This window comes from Pogoniulus pusillus, chromosome 22, assembly GCF_015220805.1.
Source record: "Pogoniulus pusillus isolate bPogPus1 chromosome 22, bPogPus1.pri, whole genome shotgun sequence".
In the NCBI taxonomy this organism is placed as follows: domain Eukaryota; kingdom Metazoa; phylum Chordata; class Aves; order Piciformes; family Lybiidae; genus Pogoniulus; species Pogoniulus pusillus.
In genome coordinates this window covers 5,494,234-5,519,158 of record NC_087285.1, presented here as the reverse complement: position 1 = coordinate 5,519,158, position 24,925 = coordinate 5,494,234, and the positions used below count along the sequence as shown (strand labels likewise).

The following is a 24,925-nucleotide window of genomic DNA, read 5'->3' as shown; positions in this document are numbered from 1 at the left end:
TTTCCTATTTTAGAAGCTACTGTTGATGCTGAAGATACCTAAAAATCAAGATTCAGGACTATTTTTGTCTGTATAAATGTGGGTCAGGTGCAACTACAGCAAAGCATTTCCTCTTCTGTCTTGATGGCTTAAAGTTGATCTCTCATGAGGAGCTGGCACCAGCTAAGGACAGCACTGCACATCTCACTGAAGCTTAGGCCTGCCTATTCACCCATGACAGGCTACTCTGATTTAATGCCCCAAGTTGCATTTGGACAGGCCACAGCTGTGTCCTGTCCAGATGTGACCCACCACAAGCATCATCTGCAAGAGAAGCCCTCAGTGCCTCAGGTGATTTGGGTATTTTGTTTTTTAATATGGATTTGTCATTACTGAAATCAAAGGCTGTGCCTACTACCATGGGAATTTTAAGTGGTTTAATGATAACAAAGATTTTGGTAAGCACCAGCTTATAAAAATCTTTCCGGATCCACTGTGGTTACTATGGAGAAAGCACCAAAAGCCTGTTTAGCTTTTTGCTTCATTCCTTTTGTTACAGTTTGGGTTTCTGCTCCTAGAGGGAGCACTCCTGTTTAAACACATCTAAGTTGGGTAAAGGGTGAAGAAGACAAGACTGAGAGAGGTTCTTCTCAATGCTCAGCAAGAGCTAAAGAGCAGGGGGCAAGAGGATGGAGCCAGTGGTACCAAGTGGTAGGACACGGGGTAAGAAAAACAAACTGGAACTCAGGAGATTTCATCTGAACATTAGAAGAAAATTATTTCCTATGAGATTGCTGTAGCCCTGGAGCAGACTTTCCATTCTCTGGAGAATGCCAGACTCAGCTGGACATTGCAATGCTGGGCAAGATGCTGTGGCTGCCCCTGCTTTAGCAGGGGAGTTGGGTTGGATGATCTCTAAAGGTCCTTTCCAACCCCATTGTGCTGGGGTTCTTTGAATCCAGGCACTTGCTTCAGCTGATCCAATGGTCAGGCACCTGAAGGATACCCATGTGTAGTTCAGCAGCATGAAACATGCCTGCCAATGCTGATTTTTTTGTCACGTTGTTAAAAGTAACTGAATTCCCCACTCTTACAAGGATAATTAAAACAAAAAATGGAAAAGGTAATGAAATGAAATTACCAACTAACTGCTCATTTATGAGCCCCACTCTAACATGTGGAAATGACAAAGAGTCATTTCCTTGGGTTAAAACTTGAGCATCCTCCAACACAAGCCATTTTTCAGTGTTACATACTTTTAGTTGAGTCTGAAACACCTGACTTCTCAAACTGATTTCTGGCTGCCCTTGAGAAATTTGGAATTTTGGTAGAAAACTAAATGAAATAAGCAAGTTCAGAAATTTTATAAGGCTGATTAAAAGGCTGCCTTCACCTCAAAGCAAGACTTTAATAGGAAAATAAAGATATTAATGCCATATTGGAGAGTATGTCCTCTGGCTGCTCATTAATTCATAAAGACAGAGCCCTCATCTAACTTTTACACACCACTAAATATGTTACAGATCAGATGAAGTGTCACAAATGATTTTTTTTTCCAAATACAACCTTCTTCCTTCAGCAAAACTCCAAAAAGAGTTCAGGGGAAGGTTGAGTTCATGACAAGCACTGACTTTAATTAAGACCAACCAGATGAACCCATCGCACAGTAAAACCAAAACCCGAGCAGCTCTGTCATATTGCTACCCATACAGAGTTGCTTCTATGCTGCAGGAATGGGAATTACTGCATTTACATGTAAAAAGCCAGTTTGCCTTCAACTAAGATTGAGCTCCTGCAGGCAGCTGAGCATCCAGTTCTACTGCTGAAGTTTGGAGGTTAGATCAGGACTGGCATCAAAGCTAGAAACTTTAATTGTGGAATCATAGAGTTGTTTTGGTTGGGAAAAGACTTCCAACATTGAGTCTGATCAACCTAACATCACCATGCCCACGAAACCATGTCTCCAAGTGCCATGGCCACATGTTTCTTGAACACCTCTAGGGGTGGCAAATCCACCACCTCCCCTTGGCAGCCTGTTCCAATCCCTGACCACTCTTTATGGAAAGAAATTGTTCCTTATATCCAACCTAAACCACCTCTGGTACAATTTCAGTCTGTCTTTGAAGGAAAGAGCATCTTGGGGGATTAATTTGGTGCTATGGTTGCTGTAAGATTTGGATGCTGAAGCACACCCAGAGCAGCACTTCCACTTGATCTTCTTAAAGTGAAAACTTTCCTGAGAGCCAAGCTTCCATGTGGTAAATGTAGGCAGTAAGGATTTGCTTCCACATGGACTTGCTGGTGCAGACTGAGTGCCTGGTGTAGGACATCTGGGGCAGCCAGCGTGGGGCATGTTAATTATCCTTTTGCAGCATCCCTTTTGATTCTCAGCTTTGTGTACTCCAATTAGCAGAGAATACTCTAATTTCCTGAAACTCTTTTGGCTGAGTATAATGACAATTATTGCTCTTAGCAGTGCTTGGAAGCACCCTGTCCATTGTGAGTTACTCTAATGAGTTGTTGGAAGTGTTTAAGTGAGGTAGCTTCAGAAGCAGATGTTATAGCATGAGGGCAGCAACTTAAACTTCTTAACAGCATCAAACAATGCAATAATGTTCTGAACATTACGTCCAGTGAATTCTTAAATGTAGTAGGAAGTTCTTTTTCATCATATGTCATTATTCAGAGGGTGGGAAGAGCTCCTGGTGGTCACTTTCAGAGTGAGAAGCATCTCTCTGTAATATTCCTTTCAGTGGCTGTCTTTCTTGGGGGTTCTTTTTTTCAAAAGCGCTCAGCAATTGTCCCTCTGAGCTTTAGGTGAGACCTGTGAGAACTTTAGCCTTGGGGATGTTCTGCTTCTGGCTCACTGGGTGGAAGTAAGACTCGGAATGCAGAAGCTGAAGTTTGGTACTTCAGACATTTTGTTGCCCCAAAATGAAGCTCCTTTTGAGTTTTGTGGTTGGAGGAGTGTAAGTTTTCAGAATGACTTCCTGAGTGTAGCTCGTGGGCAAAGTTTGGGTACAGAAATACTCTCACTTGGGCTTTAATCCAGGGTCTGGATTTGCAAAGGACTAAAAGAAGAAATGGGCATGCATCCATCATTTTTCAGTAGAGCATTTGCAGCACATGCTTCATGTTGTGAGGAGTGAGAGCTGGAGGTGTGGAAGCACAGATGTGAAGGCACTCTTCAAGCTGCTGCTGTTCAAAGAGTGGACTTTTTACCTCAGAAACCACCTGTAGAGCATGTTTTGGTTGGAAAAGAACTTTTAAGATCATGAAGTCCAAATGTTAGCCCAGCTCTGCCAGGTCCCTACTAATCCATGTCCCTCAGCACCACATCTACACAGCTTTTTAGTTTCTCCAGGGATGGGGAGGCCTTGGGTAGCCTCTTCCAGGCCTTGACAACCCTTTCTGTGATGGGAATTGTTCCTAATATCTGATTTAAACCTCTTCTGTTGTGACTTGAAGCTGTTTCCTCTTGTCCCATGATATTGTATGTCCTGCTTGCGCAACACTTGTGTCGTTACAGCGGGTGAGTGTTGTTTGTTATGCACACGTTGCTCATGTGGATGTTTTCTGCTCTCCCTAGTGCTTTATGGGCAGGATGGCCTCCATGCATCATGTGAGAAGAAGTACTGTGGCCGTGGGAGTAAGTGTGTGGTGAACAAGGACACCAACCAGCCCGAGTGCAGGTGCATAGAAACTTGCAAGTCCAGCTACATGCCTGTGTGTGGATCTGATGGCAAATTCTATGAAAATCATTGCCAGCTGCATCAAGCCTCCTGCCTGCAGAGGAAGAAGATCTACATTATCCATAGCAAGGACTGTTTCTTCAAAGGTAGGACATTGTGACACATCAATCTTTCTTTAGAACTTGCATCGCTCATTTTACTGTAATCTTGCTAAAAGTTGTGTCTTGTTTCTACCAGACAAAAAAAATTTAAAGCTGATTTATTGCTGTCTACAACTACCTGAAGGGAGGCTGTAGCCAGGTGGGGGATGGTCTCTTTTTTCAGGCAACCAGCAACAGAACAAGGGGACACATTCTCAAGTTGTGCCGGGGGAGGTCTAGGCTTGATATTAGGGGGAAGTTTTTCACAGAGAGAGTGACTGGCATTAGAATGGGCAGCCCAGGGAGGTGAAGGAGTCGCTGTCCCTGGAGGTGTTCAAGAAAAGCCTGCATGGGGCACTTAGTGCTATGGTCTAGTTGATTGGACAGGGCTGGGTGCTAGGTTGGTCCGGATGATCTTCCTATCTGATTGATTCTATTTTAGGACACTGTGGAATGTAACACAAATGTGTTACATGCCTATTAAGCTCTGGAGTGTTGTCACCACCCAAAATATAATCAAACTGGTAAATAATTAACACCACTGTATGGGTTGTAGTTGTGCTGCTCAGTGCTTCCAACTGCCACTATACTTTTTACAAATGGGGAGGCTTCGAACAAGACAAAGACATTAACACAAAGTATATGGTATTACAAAAAGTTTGTTACAAAAATGAGAAACAAAAACCTTTTAGGGCAAATGACATAGAGAAAGGAAAGGAGCTGCTTAGATTAACTAAGAAGGACAGGCAATGCGCTGCCAGAAGAGCTTTAAATAACTGCAAAGACAGCTCTGATTGCCAGTAGGATCTATATGTCTTCAGCTGGTTTACTGGTTCAGTAGCATAATTTCATTATCATCATTGCAGCAAATGATGATACCAAAGGGCTGGAGCCCTGTCTCTTTGCCATTAATGCTTTGTGTGCCATGTAGCATCCTGTCACAAATCAAGTGAGGCTGCGGAAGCAGAGGCGTGTGATAAAATGCCAGACAGTGGAAGAAGTTGTAAATTGCTGTGCTTCTAATGAGAAGTGTATATGGGCCTCTCTAGAGTATGTTTTGAAAACTCATTGTCAGATATGACTCCATGCACCTACAGAAAGACTTGAGTGGGTTGTGCAAATCTATCCAGTGACATTTACGTGACCAAATATGAAAATAATTCCTTTCTCTTCAGCTCAGTGGGCACTTGAGCCCCTGAGGAGCTTGGCTGTGTGCAGAGCTATCCATCATAAGTTCTCCTTTACTAACATGGTGCTAGGAGGAGCCCATTACAGGAGTTGTGTTAACGTATCCTCAAGTTCTTGTGCTTCAGAGGTCTGGAGACTAAGACCACTTCAGAATTTCTGGAGTTATCTAGATACTGCTTGGCAGAGCTTTGCAAAGTCATATTTATCTGGTTGTGAATGAGGGACAGGAGCTGGGAAGAGGATTGACTTGATGGACACCGGCTGGGCCTGAGTTTGTTGCAGGCATGCTCTAAATTTACCAAAGCAACTAATTAAATCTAGGATTAATAAATCTTGTATGAATTTAATCGTGGAGAGGGGTCACTTAAAAGTATATTTGCACCAGGTCAAGGTGAAAAGGGATTTTTTTCTTGTCACCTTAAAAAGGAGCCTCTAAAAAGAATACGTGTGTCTTGGTCCTAGTGCTGATGTTTCTGCCTGTTTACTGTGTTTGATCAGGGCTGGTAACTCTTCATCTTTGAGTATGGTGCAGATGGGTCTGCAGGATGGGAAACACCTAAAGAAAGTGCAAATTGTAATTCCAGATGTGTTCAGCACCCTCAAACCCCTCACCAAAAAGCACCTTCAGTTTTTTCCCTGGTGTAGGTAGTCCACCTTTTTACAGCACTGCTCCTGACCTGGGTTTTATTCATTCCTTATCACATACACTGGTAAAGAAAATGAGTTCTCATTGCAGTAATCAGTGCCTCTGCGATGGCTGTATTATACCTAATGATACAATGTCACGCTTGAATACTTCCCTGAACACACCATGAAATGATGTCAGAAAGTGGTAGTTTTGTGTCCCAGTTTAAAGTAACCCTTAAACTCTTGCCATGGAGCCCTGCTTAAATCTACTTTCCAGCAGAATAGCAGCTTTATGGCAGAGAAGAAAGAAACAAACTCACTCCTCTTCCTGCCTGAATAAATCAAAAAGTGCTTCACACCACTGTCTGCAGAGATAAAACATAGGAAAAAGACTTTACCTTAAGGAGGAAAAAATCCCACAGAGTGGAGGACTCCAGAGGGATATTTGGGTTCAACCTTTGTTTCTGCCATGCAGTTCATGAGTAACCTTCTGTGTGGCTTTTTGTTTCTTTGGATTTTATTTGTAAGTCATAGAATCACAAACTGGTTTGGGTTGGAAGGGACCCTTAACAATCATCTAGTTCCAGTGACCCTGCCATGACACTCTCTGGTGTCAGCAAGCATAGGTTGATTGCCTCAGCCTTGTGTTTGTGAAAGGTTTCATGGAAGGTTTACACCTTGATGTGCAGAGCTGGCCACCATGCCCCAGGGCTTGGGCTGGTGATTAGATGTTACATTCAAGGTGGAAGCACATGGAAATGTGAGTGAAGCCATGTGAGTTCCCAGCAGGAGAAATCTTCCCAGGCTTCATCCTGCACCCTCTGGTACAGCACTGTTCCCCAGGGCTGCCATGCACAAAGCCACAAATGCCATCCCTCCTTCTCAGTTGACAAAGCAAATGACAGATAGGTGGAAAACTTCACTTGGAGTATGGAGCCCAGAGGGAAACACTGTAAAGCAAAAGTCCTACATCCATAGGTCTCAGGAGAAAAGTCACTTCTGCTCATAGCTGTTCAGATTCTTCTTGAGGTGGTTGTCTTCACTGGCATGAAACACAGCTTGAGTTTCCCATAGGAAAATGTGCTATGTAAGGTTTCTCTACAATATAACAGGATTTTGGGGTTTATGCATCTGAATTTTCAGTTTCTACAGTCATTTGGTTTGAGTGTTGGTATTTTTGACCCACTACCAGAATACAGGAGAAGAGAGAAGCTTGTCTTTCCCCAAATCACTCCCAGTGTCCATGAAAACCAGAAAGGTATCTGTGCTTATAATGACTATTGTCCCACAGATGTCCAAACTGAGCAGTTGGCCTGGAAATGTCTCTGTTTGGATAAGAGCCTTGGATTCTGCAGCTGTGGCATTTTGTTGTGGTGATTTGGACTATGCTTTGCAGAAGCAGGAGTCCTCTTTTTTTTTCCCCCTACTTTTTATTCATGTTTCTTTCCTTTTGACTTTTTACACCCCCTTGGTCTCTTCACTCATTTTTCTCACATTATTTTTGGCCAGGAGAAGCTGCACACACACCACACCAAGCAGTTTGTCTTCCCTTACCTCACTCCTTCCCCCACAAACATCAGAGCAGTGCATTTCTCTAGCAGTATACATACATTCGAGAAAAAACTCTATCACTTTAGAGTTATACTTTTCATTTTCAGGATTTAGGAGTAATTTTATTCCCTCTTTCTTTCCCTTTCTGCTCTTTTCTGTGAGATCAGCAATCCTAAAGCTCCCCTGCAGCAGCCAAGCCACTGCTAGACGAAGGCAGCCACATTGCTTGCCCAAACTCATTCCTTATTTTCTCCAGTTCTGACATCCTCTCTTTATCCAGGTATATTGGGTTTCTTATCAAAAGCTCAGCTTTTCTTGCTGGGCTCTATGGAAGCTTTATGTTGCAGCTAGTCAGATTTAGTTTGTGCTCTGGCATTAATTCAATCCATTTTAGCTTGACCAAATTCTTGAACTTTTCCTTATGTAAATACACTGTACCTCTGCCTCTTGCTTTAGTCCATTTGGTCCAACGTCTTCTAAAGCTCTAATTTGATGAGATCTGATGAAATGTTACGTGGAGAGTTGGGGTGCTGGAAAAGCACATTTGTGTCTGGCCTTTGATTCTGGCTGAATCTGAGGCAAACCTTTGCTGTGAAGGTGCCTGGAGCAGGCTGCCCAGACAGGTTGTGGAGTCTCCTCTAGAGAGATTCCAACCCCCTTCGTCCATTGTGATCCAGGGCAAGCTGCTGTGGGTGATCCTGCTTTAGCACAGGGTTGGACTGGGTGATCTCCAGAGGTTTCTTCCAGCTCCTACCACTCTGTGATTCCAGTCCCACTCTCCTCCTTTCTCCAGTCTCTCTGAAAATGTCAATGGTAGATTTACTGATGAGAATTTGATCCCATTGCTTAAAAGATTTGTCTTTTTTTCCTGTCTTTTAAGCGAATGCAGGACCACAGTTTTCATTCTCATACAAGGTCAATTCTCACCCTGTAATATAAATAACATGTTGTTGTTTGGATTTTGATCTATATTTATGTTTAGATATTGATATAGATCCAGAACTTGGGAAGAAGCCCCTATGGAAAACCACCTGCCTTCCTCATCTCCATGATACACACAGTCACACTGCTGGGCTTGAGCCTCTCACTGTTGCTCAGAACAGTATTTCATACCATAAACTTTGATATAGTGTTCCAGAGCCTGCATGCCCGTGTGCTGGGTTGTGCTGCACATAGACATATGTGTTTAAGCATGTCTGTATGTGGAAAGAGCCAGAATTGCTTCTCTCCTGACATTCATCCATATGTAGCTTAGAGGATGGAGACTGTCTCTGCATGGGGCAAGAATGAGGAGCAAGGAGAAGACCAGAAACAAAAGGTTCAGCCTGGATGTAAGGAGATAACTTATACGTGTAAGTTGCAGCAAAAGAAGTTCTGCCACAACACAAGGGGAAACTTCTTTACTGTAAGGGTCCCAGAGCACTGGAACAGGCTCCCCAGGGAGGTTGTGGAGTCTTCTTCTCTGGAGACTTTCAAGGCCTGTCTGGATGTGCTCCTCTGTGATCTGTATTAGATAGTATTGTCCTGCTCCGGCAGGGGGTTAGACTCGATGATCTCTTTGGGTCCCTTCCAACCCCTACATCCTATGATCCTATGAGATGGGTATCTGAGAGGTGGAGCAAGCTGTCCAGGAGCTACCTCCACCTCTGGAATTTTCAAGACCTGAATGAGCTGATCAGACCCTGAACTAAGGGCTTAAATGCCAAAACCTCTTCCCAGCCCTCCTCCTCAAAATTCTGCAATTTTATGGCCTGAAGTAGCATCTTTCATTTTTCAACTTCTCATCTGTCTTGCTCACAGTCCTAAAAAAGTTTCTTTCTAATTATGGGAAATGATCAGATGGTGTTGACAAAACATTTTCTATGCTCAAAAGTAAATCAGTTGCAAACCTGGAGGAAAAAACCCACAAAACCCAAGCAGGGTAATAACAGGCAACATATCACTGCAGTAATCTCATGTAGATATGAATTCAGCCTCAGGTGGTGGTGGTGGTTTATTTCCCCTGTACTTTATTTGTTGTCCATGTGTTAGTTTTAGTGCTTTGTTACTTCTAGAAGTAATTTGTTCTGGAGAATAGCATTTCAAAACATCTCTGTGAAGGTGTTGAGTGTTTTGCTCATTTAGTGCTTGCAGAACAGACAAACTTGTCCTGTCGGCTTCTTTGCAAACTGCAAAGAAATATGCTCCATTTAACACCCTCTCTCTCTCTTTCTCTCTCTCTCTCTTTCCAGCTGGGGAAAAAAACCTATCTGAGTGTGAACTAATGGCACATTTCCCAGCTGGCAATTAATATTTGCTGATTTAACTTTGCAGCAGTGCTGACAGGCTGCTTCGGTGGCAGTGCGATGGATTGGGAGCTGTTGGGAGACATGCAATTAATCCCACTGGGAGAGAGGCTGGGATCCTTGGCCTGTAGGTCTGGCCTGTAACGATCCTCTCAGAATTTCTAATGTTACAAAGAGAAGTTCTGCACGTAATGGAGGTGTGTGTTTGCTCTCAGCAGAGCTGAGAGAATTCTTCCTACATGGAATACATCAGGGTTACTGAAGTATTTGAACGCTGAAGGGATTCAAATACTGAGCTATTCAGTATTTGAATACTGGAGGGATTCCAGCACCAAGTTGGGTGGGGATGTCAATCTGCTGGAGGGCAGGAAGGCTCTGTAGTGAGATCTGGACAGGCTAGATTGATGGGCTGAGGCCAACACAATGAGATTCAATAAGATTGAGTGTTGAGTGCTGCACTTGGGCCATAATAGCATTGCAGGCTTGGGGCAGAGCGGCTGGAGAGCTGCTCGGTGAAGAACCTGAAGGTGTTGATGATTGCTGGCTGAATGTGTTCAGGTGGCCAAGCATTCCAATGGCATACTGGCTTGTGTCAGGAATAGCTGGCCAGCAGGTCTATGGATGTGATTGTCCCCTGTACTCAGCACTCAGTGCTGTCACCTGCTGCTCCTTCACCAAAACCAGATCTGTGTCCCTGATGCTGCAACTCTTCATTGACTGGTGACGATTACCAGAGGTGGTTGGTAATGCTGAAACAGGGGGAAACGTACTTTGGCAGTGAAACTAGAGGAAGTAGTGGTGTTATCCAAAGTGATCCCTATCCAGCATTCCTGGTGGATTTATAGCTCCAGTTTGAGGCGGTGGCTGGCTGGGAGTGCAGAAGTAGCTGTAATGTGGCCTTTTGTTTTTAATATCAAGTTGCATAAAGTTTGGCTTTTACAACGCTCATGATTGGGCCCCCCATGAACAGTTTTATTTGGTGACTGTTATCTGTTTCATCCTATTTAAGGACCCGTCTATTATCCAGGTACCACTCTTGATGTGCATGGCCATAATATTTCCCATAAAACCAGGCAGCTCTGTAGCATTTATCAACTGGTGAGCAAAGGAGTTAGAGGCTATTTCAGCAGCAGTATTCATATCTTAAAGTAAAAGTCAGAATTATTCTTTCTAGTTTTTCTCCATATAATTTAGGGTGCACTTGGTTAAGCAACAGTCAACAAAAAGCCCACAGTTGAAATAAGCAGCCTAAAACTCCATGGTGTGGAGGAAGACAGTAGTAGCATGAGACGATCTCAGTTTAAACCATCCAGAGCTGCAGCTTGATGCCGTTGAGGGCAGAGAAATGTGATGCAACTCCTCCTTTAGTGTGGCATCTTCTCAGCTGGCTCAAAGCCTAGCACTGGTACACCTTCACTGCAGCCATTTCAGGAGAGCTGAGAGGTGCTAGTGAAGCTTCTTGTCATGCAGATGGGGGAGGAAAGCAGAGGAAGAGGACAGAGGAGGATGAAGAATCAAATTGAAGGATGTGGGAAGAGACACAGGGATGTGGTTTGCATTTACTGGCTGGAGTTCCTGTGCAAACTTTAGTGCTACTGCCTACAACCCTCAGCATGTCAGGGGATGTTTTTTCTTTTTACCTATTTCTGAGTTCTCTTTGCACCTGATCCAGGCTTGTCGTGATCTCAGACAGTCTGGACTCACTGGGCCCATGTTGCTTTTCTTCTCTGGACATCAAATGAGTAACTATTGTACATGAATTCAGAAGCTTAAACCACAGTTAAATATTGAAGAGCTCTATGTTGGAAACATTAAAGGAACTTTTTGCTTTTTCATTTTGTTGAATTTAATATTTGCTCTCACTCTTCTATCAGCAATTTTCCAAACTGCTCCAGGTAGTGAATGAAGTGAAGAAATGCCAGCAAAGTGGGGCATGGTATTATGAAATTGTGATTAAAAAGTGACACAATTGCTAAGCCTCTGCATTGCTGAATCTCTTGGAATCCTGAAAAGAGTTTGAATGCTCAAAAATTTACCTGCTCTTATTCCCAAATGTTGTTAGTGTAATACTAATCTAAGATAGCAGTGGGGGTTTAGGTTGGATATTGGAAGAAACTTCTTCACTGAAAGGTTTCTCAACCACTGGAAGAGGCTCCTGAGGGAGATGGTTGAATCTTCATCCCTGGAAGTGTTTCTGAGTCACAGAGGTGTGGTGCTGAGTGGCATGGTTTAGCACCAGACTTGGCAGAGGTAAAGATTTTACTATTACCAAATTACTAATGATAGGACACAAGGAAATGGCCTCAAGTTGCATCAGGGGAGGTTTAGGTTGGATGCTGGGAGGAAGCTCTTTACTGAATGAGTGGTCAGGCACTGGAACAGGCTGCCCAGGGAGGTGGTGGAGTTGCCATCCCTGGAGGTGTTTAAAATGAGAGTGGATGTGGCTCTTGAGGCTATGGTGTAGTGATTCAGGATGCTGTGATGAAGGTTGGAACTGCCTGATCCTGGTGGTCCTTTCCAACCGTAGCGATTCCTAGTGATTAGAGGTGGTGCTGAGGGATTTGGTTTGGTTAAGGACTTGTCAGTGTGAAACTGCTGATTGGACTCACTGAGCTTTGCCAATCTGAGATATTCTGTGATTGGTTGGACCTGATGACCTTAAAGGTCTTTTCCAAACAAAAGTGGCCTGTGATAAAAAGGTATTGCAGTTTCCTGCAAACCTCATGCACATTTCAGTTCTCAGACCATTGTGGTTGCCCTAACACTAAAAAGCCGACAGCATTTTCCCCCCCTTCCCCTTATGCCTTCTCTTTTGACTTTTCTGTTGCTTCTGCAGTAATTTAGAGTGTTTCTCATGCACGAGCTCTTCAGTGCTCTTGTGACACTTGAAGTTGCCTTAATTTGTCTAACATTGCATAAATTGTATTCAGAGAATTACTGATTCAATTAAGAGCCTCACAAGTTATCATTTTGAGAGGTAACCTGCAGCTTGCTGCCAGGTGATTCTTTGTGGGACATCTCCAGCTCTGTGCTGACACAAAAGCCAGGGAAAACCTTTATTAAAGGGAGAAAACAAACAACCAACCCTGAGAGAAACCAAGAGATTACTTTAAAAAGCAGGCTGAGAAGGTTAAAAGGTAGAGATGAGCATTAAAGATTAAGATGATTAGGTTGTGGTGAAGGAGGCTGGAAACTGGAGGAAAACAAATGTGTGGAATAAATGTTAGGGGTGGGGACACTTGGGCAAGGAGATTTAGAAGTGCTTTAAAGATAAAAAGGACTGATGCCGGAGAATAGTTGATTAAAAACTCTTCAGCACAAATGCTAATCTTCCTGGGTGCTCAGTATAAAAAAAAAAACCATGGAGCAAATTGAAATCCAGAGTGCTGGAGAATACCAACAGCCTGGATGCTGCAGATTCAATTAAGTGGCTGCAAGGAGAGAAACTGGTAGAGCTTCTCCCTTCTTGCATCTCTGCTCAAGGATTTCACAGGTGCTTTTGGCTAATATGCTTGAGAGGGCTGAATCCTATCAGAGGTGTTGGGAAGGCAGAGGAATACTATTTGAAATAAGCACTGTGCCAGAGCTTCACAGCACGAGGTACTGATAAAGCCCTTTGTAATTCCCTGGTTGCTTTTTTGCATGTTGCGTTGAAGCTGTATTCCCGTTGGAGGCACCCAAAGTGCTGGTGGTGAGGTTATCTCCTTCCCTTGCCCACATGAAATGAAACTCTTCCCACGAACCTTACAGCTTGACATGGTGAGGTAATGAAGGATCTGCAGACTGGGTCTGTCTGCTGGTGACTCAAAGCCTCTTTGAGTAGGAACTTCTTTTTTTGTGATTAAAAAGCTGAGTCACAGAGAAAAATACCATGCAGTTCATTACAAGTGTAACTGCTGTGTGGCTTGTGAGGGATGGATACTGCAGTGGTGCTGTGACTTGTGTCCCAGCCCTTTACTCAGGGTGGATTCCTCCTGGGGAGGAAGGGTTGCCTTGCTGGTTGGTGGCTCCAGGGAGAAGCATCTGGGAATATTGGTGGACAGAAGTTCACCTCTTCTTCTCAGTCTGGAGCAGAGGAGGCTCTGAGGTGACCTTCTTGTGGCCTTCCAGGATCTGTAGGGGGCTTACAAAAAAGCTGGGGAGGGACGAGGGACTTTAGGCTCTCAGGGAGTAACAGGACTGGGGGGAATGGAGCAAAGCTGGAGGTGGGGAGAGTCAGACTGGACATGAGGAGGAAGTTGTTCAGCATGAGAGTGGTGAGAGGCTGGAATGGGTTGCCCAGGGAGGTGGTTGAAGCCGCATCCCTGGAGGTGTTTAAGGCCAGGCTGGATGGAGCTCTGGCCAGCCTGACCTAAGGTAGGGTGTCCCTGAGCATGGCAGGGGGGTTGGAACTGGCTGATCCTTGTGGTCCCTTCCAACCCTGACTGATTCTATGATTCTACGCCCCAGCAATGTGCCCCTTCCAACTGCCTGCCGTGCCATGATTCCGTGAGCTATGGCTTTCTCCATCACATGCATTCATTACTATGGGTGTTTTTTCATTCAAGAAGATGATCTTAAAGGTCTTTTCCAACTAAAACAGTTCTATGATTTTATTATTATAAAGTGTGGAGGCTGCGATTTTATTTGCAAAGCCGCAGTGCTCCTTTTTCTTCCCACAGTCCCCAGCCTGAGCATGTACAGCTGGATGGGTTTCAAGACCTGCTGTCCTGACCACTGCGTGCTGCAAACCTGCTTGGTCACAGAGATACAGCAGTCCCAGCTAGTCTGTGCCCCTCCTTCCCCCTTGCAAAACGTGCAGGTAAAACAGCATGTTTCAGGGGATTTCACAGAGCCATGGAGCTTAGAATTAGGATGGCTTAACAAAAGCTCTGGGAGCCATTTCAGTGACCTTGAGAAAGTTACAGGCCCTCTCCTAGACTGCAGTTCCTCCTCTCTAATGGCTGGATTACTATTTTCCTGGCATGCAAGGGTGTTGTGAGGTCTAATTCATTAATCTTTGTAAAGCATTCGAGGACACTTTGATGGAAAATGCAAAATATTATCAGTAAAAGCCTCCCATTTAAATCTCACCTGGAAACCTTCCTCTTACTCCTTAATTTGTCATTGATCCCCACTCAATTAGAGGTAATGGGATTTACATGTATGCTCCAGCAGTGGAACAGACCCCACAGGGATGTGCCAGTGGCGGTGTCAGTGTTAATTCCAATGGAGCAGCCAGGCAGCTGGGACCTGCAACTCAATAAGCCAGCCCTGGACTGCACAGTGACCACCAAAACCACACAATCTCAGTGTGGTGGGGATTGGAAAGGACCTCTGGGGATCATCTAGTCCAAATGCCTTGCTAAAGCAGAGGCACCCACAGCAGCTTGCCCAGGAGCGCAATGTCCAGGCAGGTTCGCAGTCTTCCCAGAGAAGAAGACTCCACAGCCTCTCTGTGCAGCCTTCTTCAGGGCTCCAGCAGCTTCACACCAAAGAAATTTCTCCTCATCTTCAAATGGAACCCCCTGGGTTCTAGTTTGTGCCCATTGTCCCTTGTCCTGTCACTGGGCATGACTGAGGAAGAGTCTGGTCCCATCCTCCTGCCTCCCACCCTTTAGCTCTTGCTGAGCATTGATCAGATCCCCTCTTAGGCTGCTCTTTTCTAGACTCAACAGCCCCAGGGCTCTCAGTCTTTCCTCCTCACATAGGTCCTCCAGGCCCCTCAACCCCTTCATAGTCTCCACTGGACTCTCTCCAGTAGTTCTTCTCTTGAACTGAGGAGCCCAGAACTGGATGCAATAGTCTAGTGATGGCCTTATGAAGGCAGAATAGATGGGGAGGAGAACATTCCTTGACCCCAGGGTACTACTCATCCTCTTGGCCACAAGAGCACCTTGGTGTCTCATGGATAACTTACTGTCCACCATGACTCCAAGGTCCTGCTCCACAGAACTGCATTCCAGCATGTCAACTCCAAATCTGAACTTGTGGGTTAGGACATTACAAGGACTATGTGGGTGCAAATCAGTTCTGGGGACCGTTCTCCCACACTGTATGATCTCCTCGGCAGGGTTTTTCCAGTGGAAGCTGTGATGCCAGGTGTTGTTAGAGGTTTGGGTTTTCTCCTATTAAATCTAGAGCAAGCCCAATATGGTGCAAACATTTGTGGTGAAGATTCAGTTGTATTTTTCTGTGTGAGCACTTTGGCTGCATCCATTGCCGTTTAGTTTGCTATTCATGAATATTCTAGCAAATTAGTTTCCTAACAGTAATATTGCCAGGAAGCAAATGTTCCTGAATATTTGCAACGAAAAACTGGGATTTAACTTGGTATTTGCAGTTACTTGCTGCAGAAGCCTCATCTTAGTGCTCCTCTGGGAGGTCCAGCATGGCCAATTAAAGCAAATCTTGTTTGGAAATGTGATTCTCAGAACCTGCCTGTGAATCAACTCAATCACAGACTGGCAGAAGGCTGGGCCAGCTGTGGAGAGCTGTCCCTCAGCACAGCACCTGGGTGCCTTGCAGGTAAACTGGTAAACATAGCAAAATCTCCTGTGAGCTTGCAGGAACCTCTAATACTCGGTCTGGGTGGTTTTGGATCAGGGATGTGCTCAGACTCTTCTGAGGGAAAGATTTAGAAATAAGTATTTTTCTTGGGCTTGTCACATGTAATGTGGAAGCTTTTGAAGGATACCTGGACTCTGGGCGCTGCTGTGTTCCTCTGGCTTGAGCTGAAGAACAGTCTAAAAGAAGACTGCCATGCTGCTGTTTCCATATGGCCAGTGAGGGAATATTTACACTTGAATCGTAGAATGGCATGAAAAAAAATACCAAGTGCCTTGAAAACCCTCTTAGCTAAAGAACTACAAGTGCTGGGAACTTGCTGTTCAGCCTGGGAAGTGAAGGCTCAAGGGACACCTTAGAGCAGCCCCCTGAAAGGGGCTACAAGAGAGCTGGAGAAGGGCATTTTACAAGGTTATGTAGTGAGGAGTGATGGATTCAGACTGGAAGAAGCAGGATTTAGATTAGAGATGAGGAAGACATTCTTCCCTGTGAGGGTGGTGAGGCACTGGAACAAGTTGCCCAGAGAAACTCTGGAGGCTCCAAGCCTAGCAGTGTGAGTCAGCCCTTGGGACACCTGATTAGGAAGGGTGGAGTAAGGAATATTTACTACTGAGAGCATGAAGTCTGTGCTCTAAGTGAGAGCCAAGTGATTTTGTTCACTCCATACAGCCCTTGTTTGAGGGACAGGTTCATGTTGTGGCCTGCTCCTCTTGGCTAGCATCATCCTCCTGTGTATGTCCTCGCTGTCCCCAGCATGGAGCCACCTGTGTTCACAAAGCATCAGGCTGCTGCAGCCCTCACTCATCTGCAGGTTTCCAATGCTGAGTGGTTTGCGTGTGCTTTGGTCAACTGGCTGGGAGCTGGTGCCAGGGGAGTGCGGTGGGGGAGTCACACTCACAGTGCTGCACCTCTCCATCCACAGCTTCCCTTTACTCTCTGATTTGTTCCATTCATTGGTCATCATCAGACTTTATTCTTCACCCTGCTGTGGGCATGTGAGATGTGGCCATTTTCTGGAGACAAGTATTCCTAAGAGTAGTTTCTCAGGAGCAGAAGCTCAGAGGTCAACTGATCTGAAAGCAGCAGGTACAACTCAGGTAGTGCTTTGGAAGAGCTCACACAGACATGAGATGCTCAGCACATCTGGAAAACATCTGTGTCAGACCCATAATTTGGCATTGTCATTCTTGGAGTTGCTGTGGAATGGGGCTTTGTGGAAAATGTTTAATAGTCCCAGACAGATTGTGTTTTGTTTTAATGGTAAAACAGCTTGTTAGGTCCAAACAAACTGGCAGAAAATCTTGCTGAAGCTGTACAGTGTTGAGGAAGGAAAAGGCCATTAAGGCAGAAATCTCAGCCCTGCTGAACCCAGGAGATTTTGGCTGCGTTTTAACTGGAACAGGAATGAAAGATAATGAAGGCATTTTGTGGCCCCACATTGGCTTTCAGCTGACTTTTATTTTACATAATGAGTTGGTGAAAAACAGAGCCCAGTTACTTTGGGTTCAATTTTGAAATGGGAGCAGGTTTCAGGCTGCAGTTTTTGGGCTCATCACTGACAGCTAATTCTTTTGGCTCTCTTAAAACTTAAAAGCTTAATTTTCCTCTGTGAGAGGTGGTGTGGGCATAGGCAGCACATGGGGCTGCTTCAGCCACAGAGAGCCTGGGACAGCCATCAGAGCCCTGCTCCTCCCAAGTGCATCCTCTTTCTGGCCTGAAGGGGTTTTTGTCAGGTCAAAGTCACCACTTTCTTAAATTTCTAGCAATTTCCTAATGGCTAGGAATTCTTCAGAGGGGGTATTTTTGTGTTTTCAGGAGCACTGGTGTCTTTCCTTATTTTCTACATTGGGCTTATCCTCCTAGGGGAGCTTAGGAAGTGTGGGTTAGTGTGGACAGTGAGGTGGCTTGAGAAGTGGCTGCAAGGCAGAGCTCGGAGGGTTGTGATCAGGGGTGCAGAGTCTAGTTGAAGGCCTGCAGTTTGCAGTGTACCCCAGGAGTTACGACTGGGTCCTGTCCTGTTCACTGACCTGGGTGAAGGACAGAGTGGACTTTCAGCCAAATAACTAATGATACCAAATTGGAGAAGTGGCTGACACTCTCTCATCAGGCTGTGCTGCTATTCAGAGGGACCTGGACAGCCCTGGAGAGCTGCGCAGGGGGGAACCTCATGGAGTTCAACAAGAACAACTGTAGAGTCCTGCACCTGGGGAGGAACAAGCCTCTGCACCAGTACAACTGAGGAGTTGACCTGCTGGAAAAGAGCTGTGTGGAGAAGGAGCTGGGAGTGCTGCTGGACACTGCTGCCTCATGGATAGCTCAATGTGCCCTTGTCAGAGGAGGCCGGGGGGGTGCGTTCAAGAAATGTTAGCAGTAGGCTGAGGGACAGTGAGAAGCTAATTTAAGAAAGGAGCAGTCTTGAATCTCCCAATCTTGTCTCCTTGCTTCTCAGAAAGGCTCCAGAAAAAGCTATCATCCCCAGCAAGGAGCTGGAGATCTCTGACATTTGAAAGTAATCAGATAGAATTACTGCTTCTCTAAATATCTTTAACGTATTTACTGACATTTCCTTCACATCAGCTCATAATGTTCATTGGATCAGAAAACAGCCCGGAGCTGCGTCTGCAAATGCTTTCTGAAGTGTTTTGGTGTGAGAACAAAAAACCTTTGTGTAAGCTTCCCATGGAAATACCTTTTTTTTTTGTTTGTTTAACTCCTATGGTTTTCCCTGTTTATTCCAGTTTTGACTTGTCGAAGGGTCTGGGGAAATAGGCCCTGCAAGGAGCTGCCGAGGGAACTGGGGTTGTTTGTTTGGAGACTGAGGGGAGACCTTCTGGCTTTCTACAACTCCCTGAGAGGGGGTTGGAGCCAAGTGGGTGTTAGTCTTTTCCTCCAGGTAACAAGCATTAACAAGAGGAAATGGCTTCAAGTTGCACCAGGAAGGGTTTAAGTTGGACATTAGAAAAAAGTTATTGACTGAATGGGTTCTCAAAGACTAAAACACAGGCTGCCCAGGGAGGTGGTTGAATCCCCATCCCTAGAGGTGTTTCAGAGGTGTGGTGCTGAGGGACATGGTTTAGCACCAGACTATAGTCTCGTAGGTCTGGTATAGTAAGATAATAATTAGATAGTGAAGGACTTTTCAAACCAAAGGGATTCTGTGATTGCCTTGGCAGCAAGGACTGTCTGCAGGAATCTGGCATCTGTAGCAGATAGAAGTCAGAAGCTTGGGTTTTATTCCCTTGTCTGCTAGTACCATGAATTCTCCCCAGATTTCCAGAGCAGTCAGGAGCTCTAAAGATGACAGATGACCCGAGCAGGTGTTTGCCAGGGCAGTGACACTTAACATCACAGCTCCCTGCTCACAGTGACTCTGTAACATGTCGCTTTGCCCCCCAGCCTTTGCTCTATCCTGCTGGATACAGCAGAAGGTGCAGAGAAGTGGGTTTGTTAGTGTGAAATAGGGAGGAGAATGGACTTGCCCCTTTTTTTTTAGGCTGATATGCACATTTTAAATATTGCCTGTGCAATAATGGATCTGCTCAGCAGTTTTGATCCAAGGAGTTTTGGATTTCAGTCCAACAGATCTGAGATCCAGTCCAGGGATGTGTTGTGGACCCAGATGAAATAAGCACTCTGCAGGTGGCATTGGCCATACTGCAGAAGGCACAAATTAACCCCATACCAGGTTGTTAATTCTCAGCCTGGCCATTACTGGCCTGTTTTTAGCAGACTGTTTTGAAGAAGTTATGATTAATTTGGTATTTTAATTAGCTCTTAATAGTTCCTTACTTGATTAATTACTTTTCCTTTATTTATGCTTTCTTAATCCAAGGGAGAGCCTGTGTCAGTGCTGATTGCTGCCTCCCAGGTCTGCATTTACCACTGGAGACAATCCATGGGAACAGGCTCTCCCTTCTGCTCCCTTTTCAACTCTTTCTGCAGGTTTATGAACTGTAATTTTTTTTTCTTATCTGCATACCCTTGAAAAAAGAAAGAGTTTTCCAGAGTGCTGCAAGCCTTTGCACATTGCCATGCTTTAGCCTAACACTGAGCTAAAAACTGCTCTGCTGTGCAGATTCTTGTTCATGTTGTCCTCTGATGAAAGGCCTGAGGAGGGCACCTTGGGACTGTTGTACCGTGACTGGTTTCCTGTGGATGCTTTTCCAGGTGTGGTAGGCAAGTGCTCCAAACTGTCACCAGCACCAGAAGGCACAATGGATTGTCCTTGGCTCTGTTGAACCAAGGAAACACTGAAAAGATGCTGTGCTTGGGTGGACAACCAGTCAGAGACTAGGGCAGGAGAAGGAGCTTGAGTAGCACTTCTAAGAGCACATTGTGCTCTATGAAGCTCATCCTTCAGGGAGAAGCCTTCAGTTATTTGGGATTTCAGTAGACCTTGAGCTGCCCTCAAGAGGGGCTTGAATGGCTGATCCACGAGAAATAAGCCCAGATGAAATGGGAATTGATTTTGGAAACTAGGATAAGAGATGTTGCAGAGGTCATTTGTGAGTGTAAAGTCTTACAGGAAACCATTGCTAAACTCTGTGGTCCCAGCAGCATCATACCACCTTGCCCTTCCCTGCAACCTCCTCAAGGCAGGCCGTGTCCCATCATCTGGCAAGGCAAGGTAAGGTGGGCAGAGACATACAGTGTGAGGCAAGCCTATAGAGAAGGTGGCTGAAAGTGGCATCTCTGACTAACTGTGATCTCAGAGCAGTTTTGGTTGCACCTGCAGACTCCCACAGTGCAAAGCACTTCAGCTGCTCAGCTCTAGGTGTTAATGTTAGCCTGCAGGAGATGGGAAAAGCTCTCAGTGAAGGCTGGGGTTACAGAACTTGTCTGGTTATCTTCTGCATGTGGAAAATTAATTTAGGTACTTGGAGTCCTTCAGCTGAACTCTGGTCAGTGTGTTTTATGGGTTTATGTATTGCAGAGTTCAGCAATGGGTCATGAAAGCTGCAATAATAACAACAACAAAAAAGCCTCAACTTCCCTCTAAAAGTTGCTTTTCATGTGCTGTCCCTTGCATTGCTACTGGTCTGCAGGGCCCAAGGATGAGCTGGATGAGTAAGTGTTGACTGGGCTCTTTCCTGGGTTGTAGGAGTGTCCTGTGGCTAATGATGCTACCTTACAGAATCATAGAATGGCTTGGGTCGGACGGTATCTTAAAGATCATCCAGTTCCAACCCCTCAGCCATGGGCAGGGACACCTTTCACTAGACTAATTTGCTTAGAGCCCCATCCAACCTGGCCTTGAACTCTCCCAGTAATGGGATGTTCACCACTTCATTGCCTCACCACTCACAGAGTAAAGAATTTGTTCCTAATATCGAATCTAAACTGCTTCTCTTTCATTTTGAAACTGTTTGCCCTCATCCTGTTACTACAGTCCCTGATAAAGTCTCTCCTCATCTTCCTTATTGACCCCTTTATGCACAGAAAGGCCACCAGAAGGTCTTCTTGAAGTCTTCTCTCCACTGAACAAGCCCAGTTCTTTCAGCCTGCTCTCACAGCAGAGGGGTTCAGGTCCTTGGATCATCTTCTTGGCTTCCTCTGAACAGTGCTCCATCAGACCCATGTCTTTCTGATGCTGGGCCCCAGAGCTGGATGGAATAGTGCTGGTGGGCTCTCAGAGGAGATTAGAAAGGTTAGTTCTCATCCCTATTTTGGCAGTTCCTCTTGTTGGAGCCCTTTTGCAGCTCCACTGAGCCTCATATTTTGCAAGCTCTCGCACAATCGTGACAAAACTTCCCTCCTCCAAGAAGGTCACGTTTTCTCCATTCATGTGTCTCTCATATTTTTTCCTGTGTCTCTCTGCTCTGCATCCTTTGACAATCTAGAAGTAAACTCCTTTTTGAAGGTCTGCAGTCACCTCCAGATGTTTCCATCTGCTCCTGGAGATCTTTTTTTTCTCATTCAATGCATCCTTTTAGTTGTCTTCTGCTATCTTAATATCTTTTGTAAGGAGAAGACCCAGCTCTTTGGATCCTGTTCATTTGCATACAGGGATGATGAAGGCAGCCTGGCACCAATCAGTAATTGATACGAGGTGGTCGTAGGTGTGCTGTGGTGAGCTGTTACTGTTAGACAAGGAGTTTAATCCTTAACTAAACAGGGAACTTTTAGGAGAATTTACTGCCAGGAGACTGTGCTCAGGTGAGGTACTGATGTTCAGCATTCCAATAAAGTATTAAATCCTTTTTAAGCCATAAAAAATGAAAAAAAGTTTATGAAGGAGAGTAACTCACACCTTTTAATTTGAGTTCCATGAAGTAATTTCCCCTCCAAACACCACAGTAAAATTAATACCTCCAGTAATCAAGCCTCTCATTGGAGAACAAAATGAAATTAGAATTGTTAAAGAGCGTAAAAGAAGATTGAGAATTAGTGGGCGAGACGCAGCTTGTAAAGAAATTCTGAGCTTGGAGGAGCAGAGTGGCTGGAAGAAGGGATTCCCTGCATGGATAAGCTGTAATAATGTTGGGAATAATGGCTGCTAAGGCTTTGGGTGACTCTGGGAGCGGACGGTGGCATATGGTCTGTCAGCGTGAAGCACGCATTTCGCTTTGATATTCCCTACCAGCTTTCAAGCTGGCTGCTCTCAACTGGAAGAAGCTTTATACAAGCAGACAGGTGGCAAGTGTTCAGAAGCTTGGTGGGCAGGTGGGATGCTGTGTGTGTTGCTTGCTGTGGAAAAGCCCTGCTCTTCTTGCTACCTGTTTTCCTCATCTCTATGGCATTTTCATCTCTTTTTTTTTTTCCTCACTGGTTGTTTCCTAGCATCCTGTGGTTTGGTGGAGGAGCTTCAGCATCCCTGGCCCAGCAGACACCTTTGGCATTAATCCTCTTTATTTCCTCACTAATTTCCCCGAGTTTTTTGTCAAGGGAGGAAGCAAAATCTCGTTTCATGCCAATGAAAAGCCTTTCAAAGGCTGCAGGCGAGCACTGCAATTCAACCCCATAAATGTTGCTGCTCAGAGTGTATCCAACTTATTGTTGTGAAGAGCAAGCCCTTCTTCCTTCATCAGATGGAAAGCTTGCTTGCTTGAATGGTGCACCTCTTGTGTAATTTTATGCTAGTGTTATGCTACAGTTGTGCACAAAGGTGCTTATAGCTATGAAGCTTTAGTAACCAGCTTTTGGAAAGACAATACTGGCAGTTGGCCCAAGTTTCTGACATCTGTTGGGAAAAGCCTTTGAAAGGACAAACATCTCTTCTCTAAAACAATTCTAGGTAGGCAATCATGCTACCATAGAGAATATGTGCAAAGTAATGCCATAGAGTGCAACTACTCAACTACTTCCCAAGGGGGACAACTTCCAGGTGGTTCAAAACCACATACAGCCCCATGTACAAGTATCTCAGATCACATTGGGTCCTTCAGGGATTACTTCTGCATCCTGAAATTATTTACATCAATCACTTCTTCTACCAGAAGCCTCATCCAAGATGCCTTTGAAGTAGAGAAGGAGCAGGAGCCAGCCTGGAGCCTCATTTCTTCTTTGTCCCAGACTTTTGCTGGTGAAACTGTCATCCTAAAAGAAATAGTCCCACCCTGATGTGATTAATGTGGCCTCAAGTTTTTGGGCATCATTTTTCTTGTGGCCAGGGCATGTGGAGATGGGAAAGAGCACTGTGGGTGCCTTGCTGTGACTATTTGACTATACAGGTCTGTGAACGGGAAGATACTTAGAAGTTGTGGTGAATTCATGTGGGTTTGTATCAGAAAGCCATGAACAAAACAGTGCAGAGGATGAAATGGAGAAGCAGAGGCTATGTGATAGAACTTCTGGTTGGAGCAGATAGTGTGAAGCCAGCAGAGTCCTTTGTGGAAGTTTAAGAAAAAGTTTGCCCCTTCTTTTGATTATTTTTTTTTCCTTTTCTCTGTTTTTTTTTCTCCCTTTTTTTTTTAACTCAAGAGACTGCATTTTTTTCTGGGGAAGCTTAACAATGAGCTTTGCTGACTCTTGAGCAACAGGAAATCCAATCTGTGATCTGAAGAAGAGCTGAAGGCTTCTCAGCTGGAAGCAAAGCTCCTTGCCAGGCTCACCACAGCAAAATTTGTCAGTGCTCAGCAAACAACAGAAGAGGTTTGATGACTGCTCGGAGCACTCAAGCAGACCTGTATGGAGCCTTGAGAGAGATGGGTGGTGGCAGCTGGAGCGGTGTAGGGAGAAAAACCCAGAGCTCACCTGCAGGGTGCTGACTGTCAAGCTCAGACATCAAAGTCTGCCTATGCCTTGCAAAAGGTGTGTGCTCAGGGTGGAGAGAAGCTGGTGTGTGTCCTGCCTCTTGCAGAGGGGCTGTGGCAAGAGTCATTCTGGTGTTGGTGACAGGGCACAGGTATTGCTTAGACTCAGAGCAAAGACTCAGACTGGAAGGGGAGGCTGCTGCTGCCTTTCTTTTTGTCACATCTGTCTTTTTAATCCCAGTGTTATGGGAGATCCTGTGCATCACAGGAGCCTGCAAGAAAGCTGGGGAGGGACTGTTTATACAGGTATGTAGCTGATGCATTATTCTTTTTACTTTCCCCCTGGAAATCAGTATTTTAAGCACAGTGGGCTTAGAGAGAGAGGTAATAGTTCCTAATAGCTCTCTAAGCCTCAATACAGAAATGAAGCTTTGCCAGTTGATTATGTTGGCTTATCCCAAATCAGCCTCCAGTAACATGGAGTTATTTGGCAGGAGTAAGGCATCCTGGAGGGAGACAGACCATCTGGGGAGCTGTTGGCTTCCAAAAACACTTATGGGTCCTTGTAGATATTCCCAGCATATTGTGGACACCTCAATACTTTCTCAGGTGGAGCATATGTCTTGTTGTTCTACTGGCCAAGCACAGGTAAGCCCAGAAACAGGCTGCCATGTGGAGGGGAAGGGTTTGGGTCTAGGTGTTCACTGTGTGGTCTTGTGTAGTAT

General features: G+C 45.1%; 1 protein-coding gene across 10 annotated transcripts in view; it reads left to right on the top strand.

Annotated features, from left to right (window-relative positions):
- Positions 1-24,925, top strand: part of LOC135185125 (follistatin-related protein 4-like) — a 291,550-nt gene that overhangs the window by 85,119 nt on the left and 181,506 nt on the right. For all 10 annotated transcript variants that reach the window (XM_064161549.1, XM_064161548.1, XM_064161547.1 and 7 more), the window contains one exon: positions 3,569-3,817. In XM_064161549.1, the coding sequence (XP_064017619.1) occupies positions 3,569-3,817 (249 nt within the window). The remainder of the gene's footprint in view (positions 1-3,568; positions 3,818-24,925) is intronic.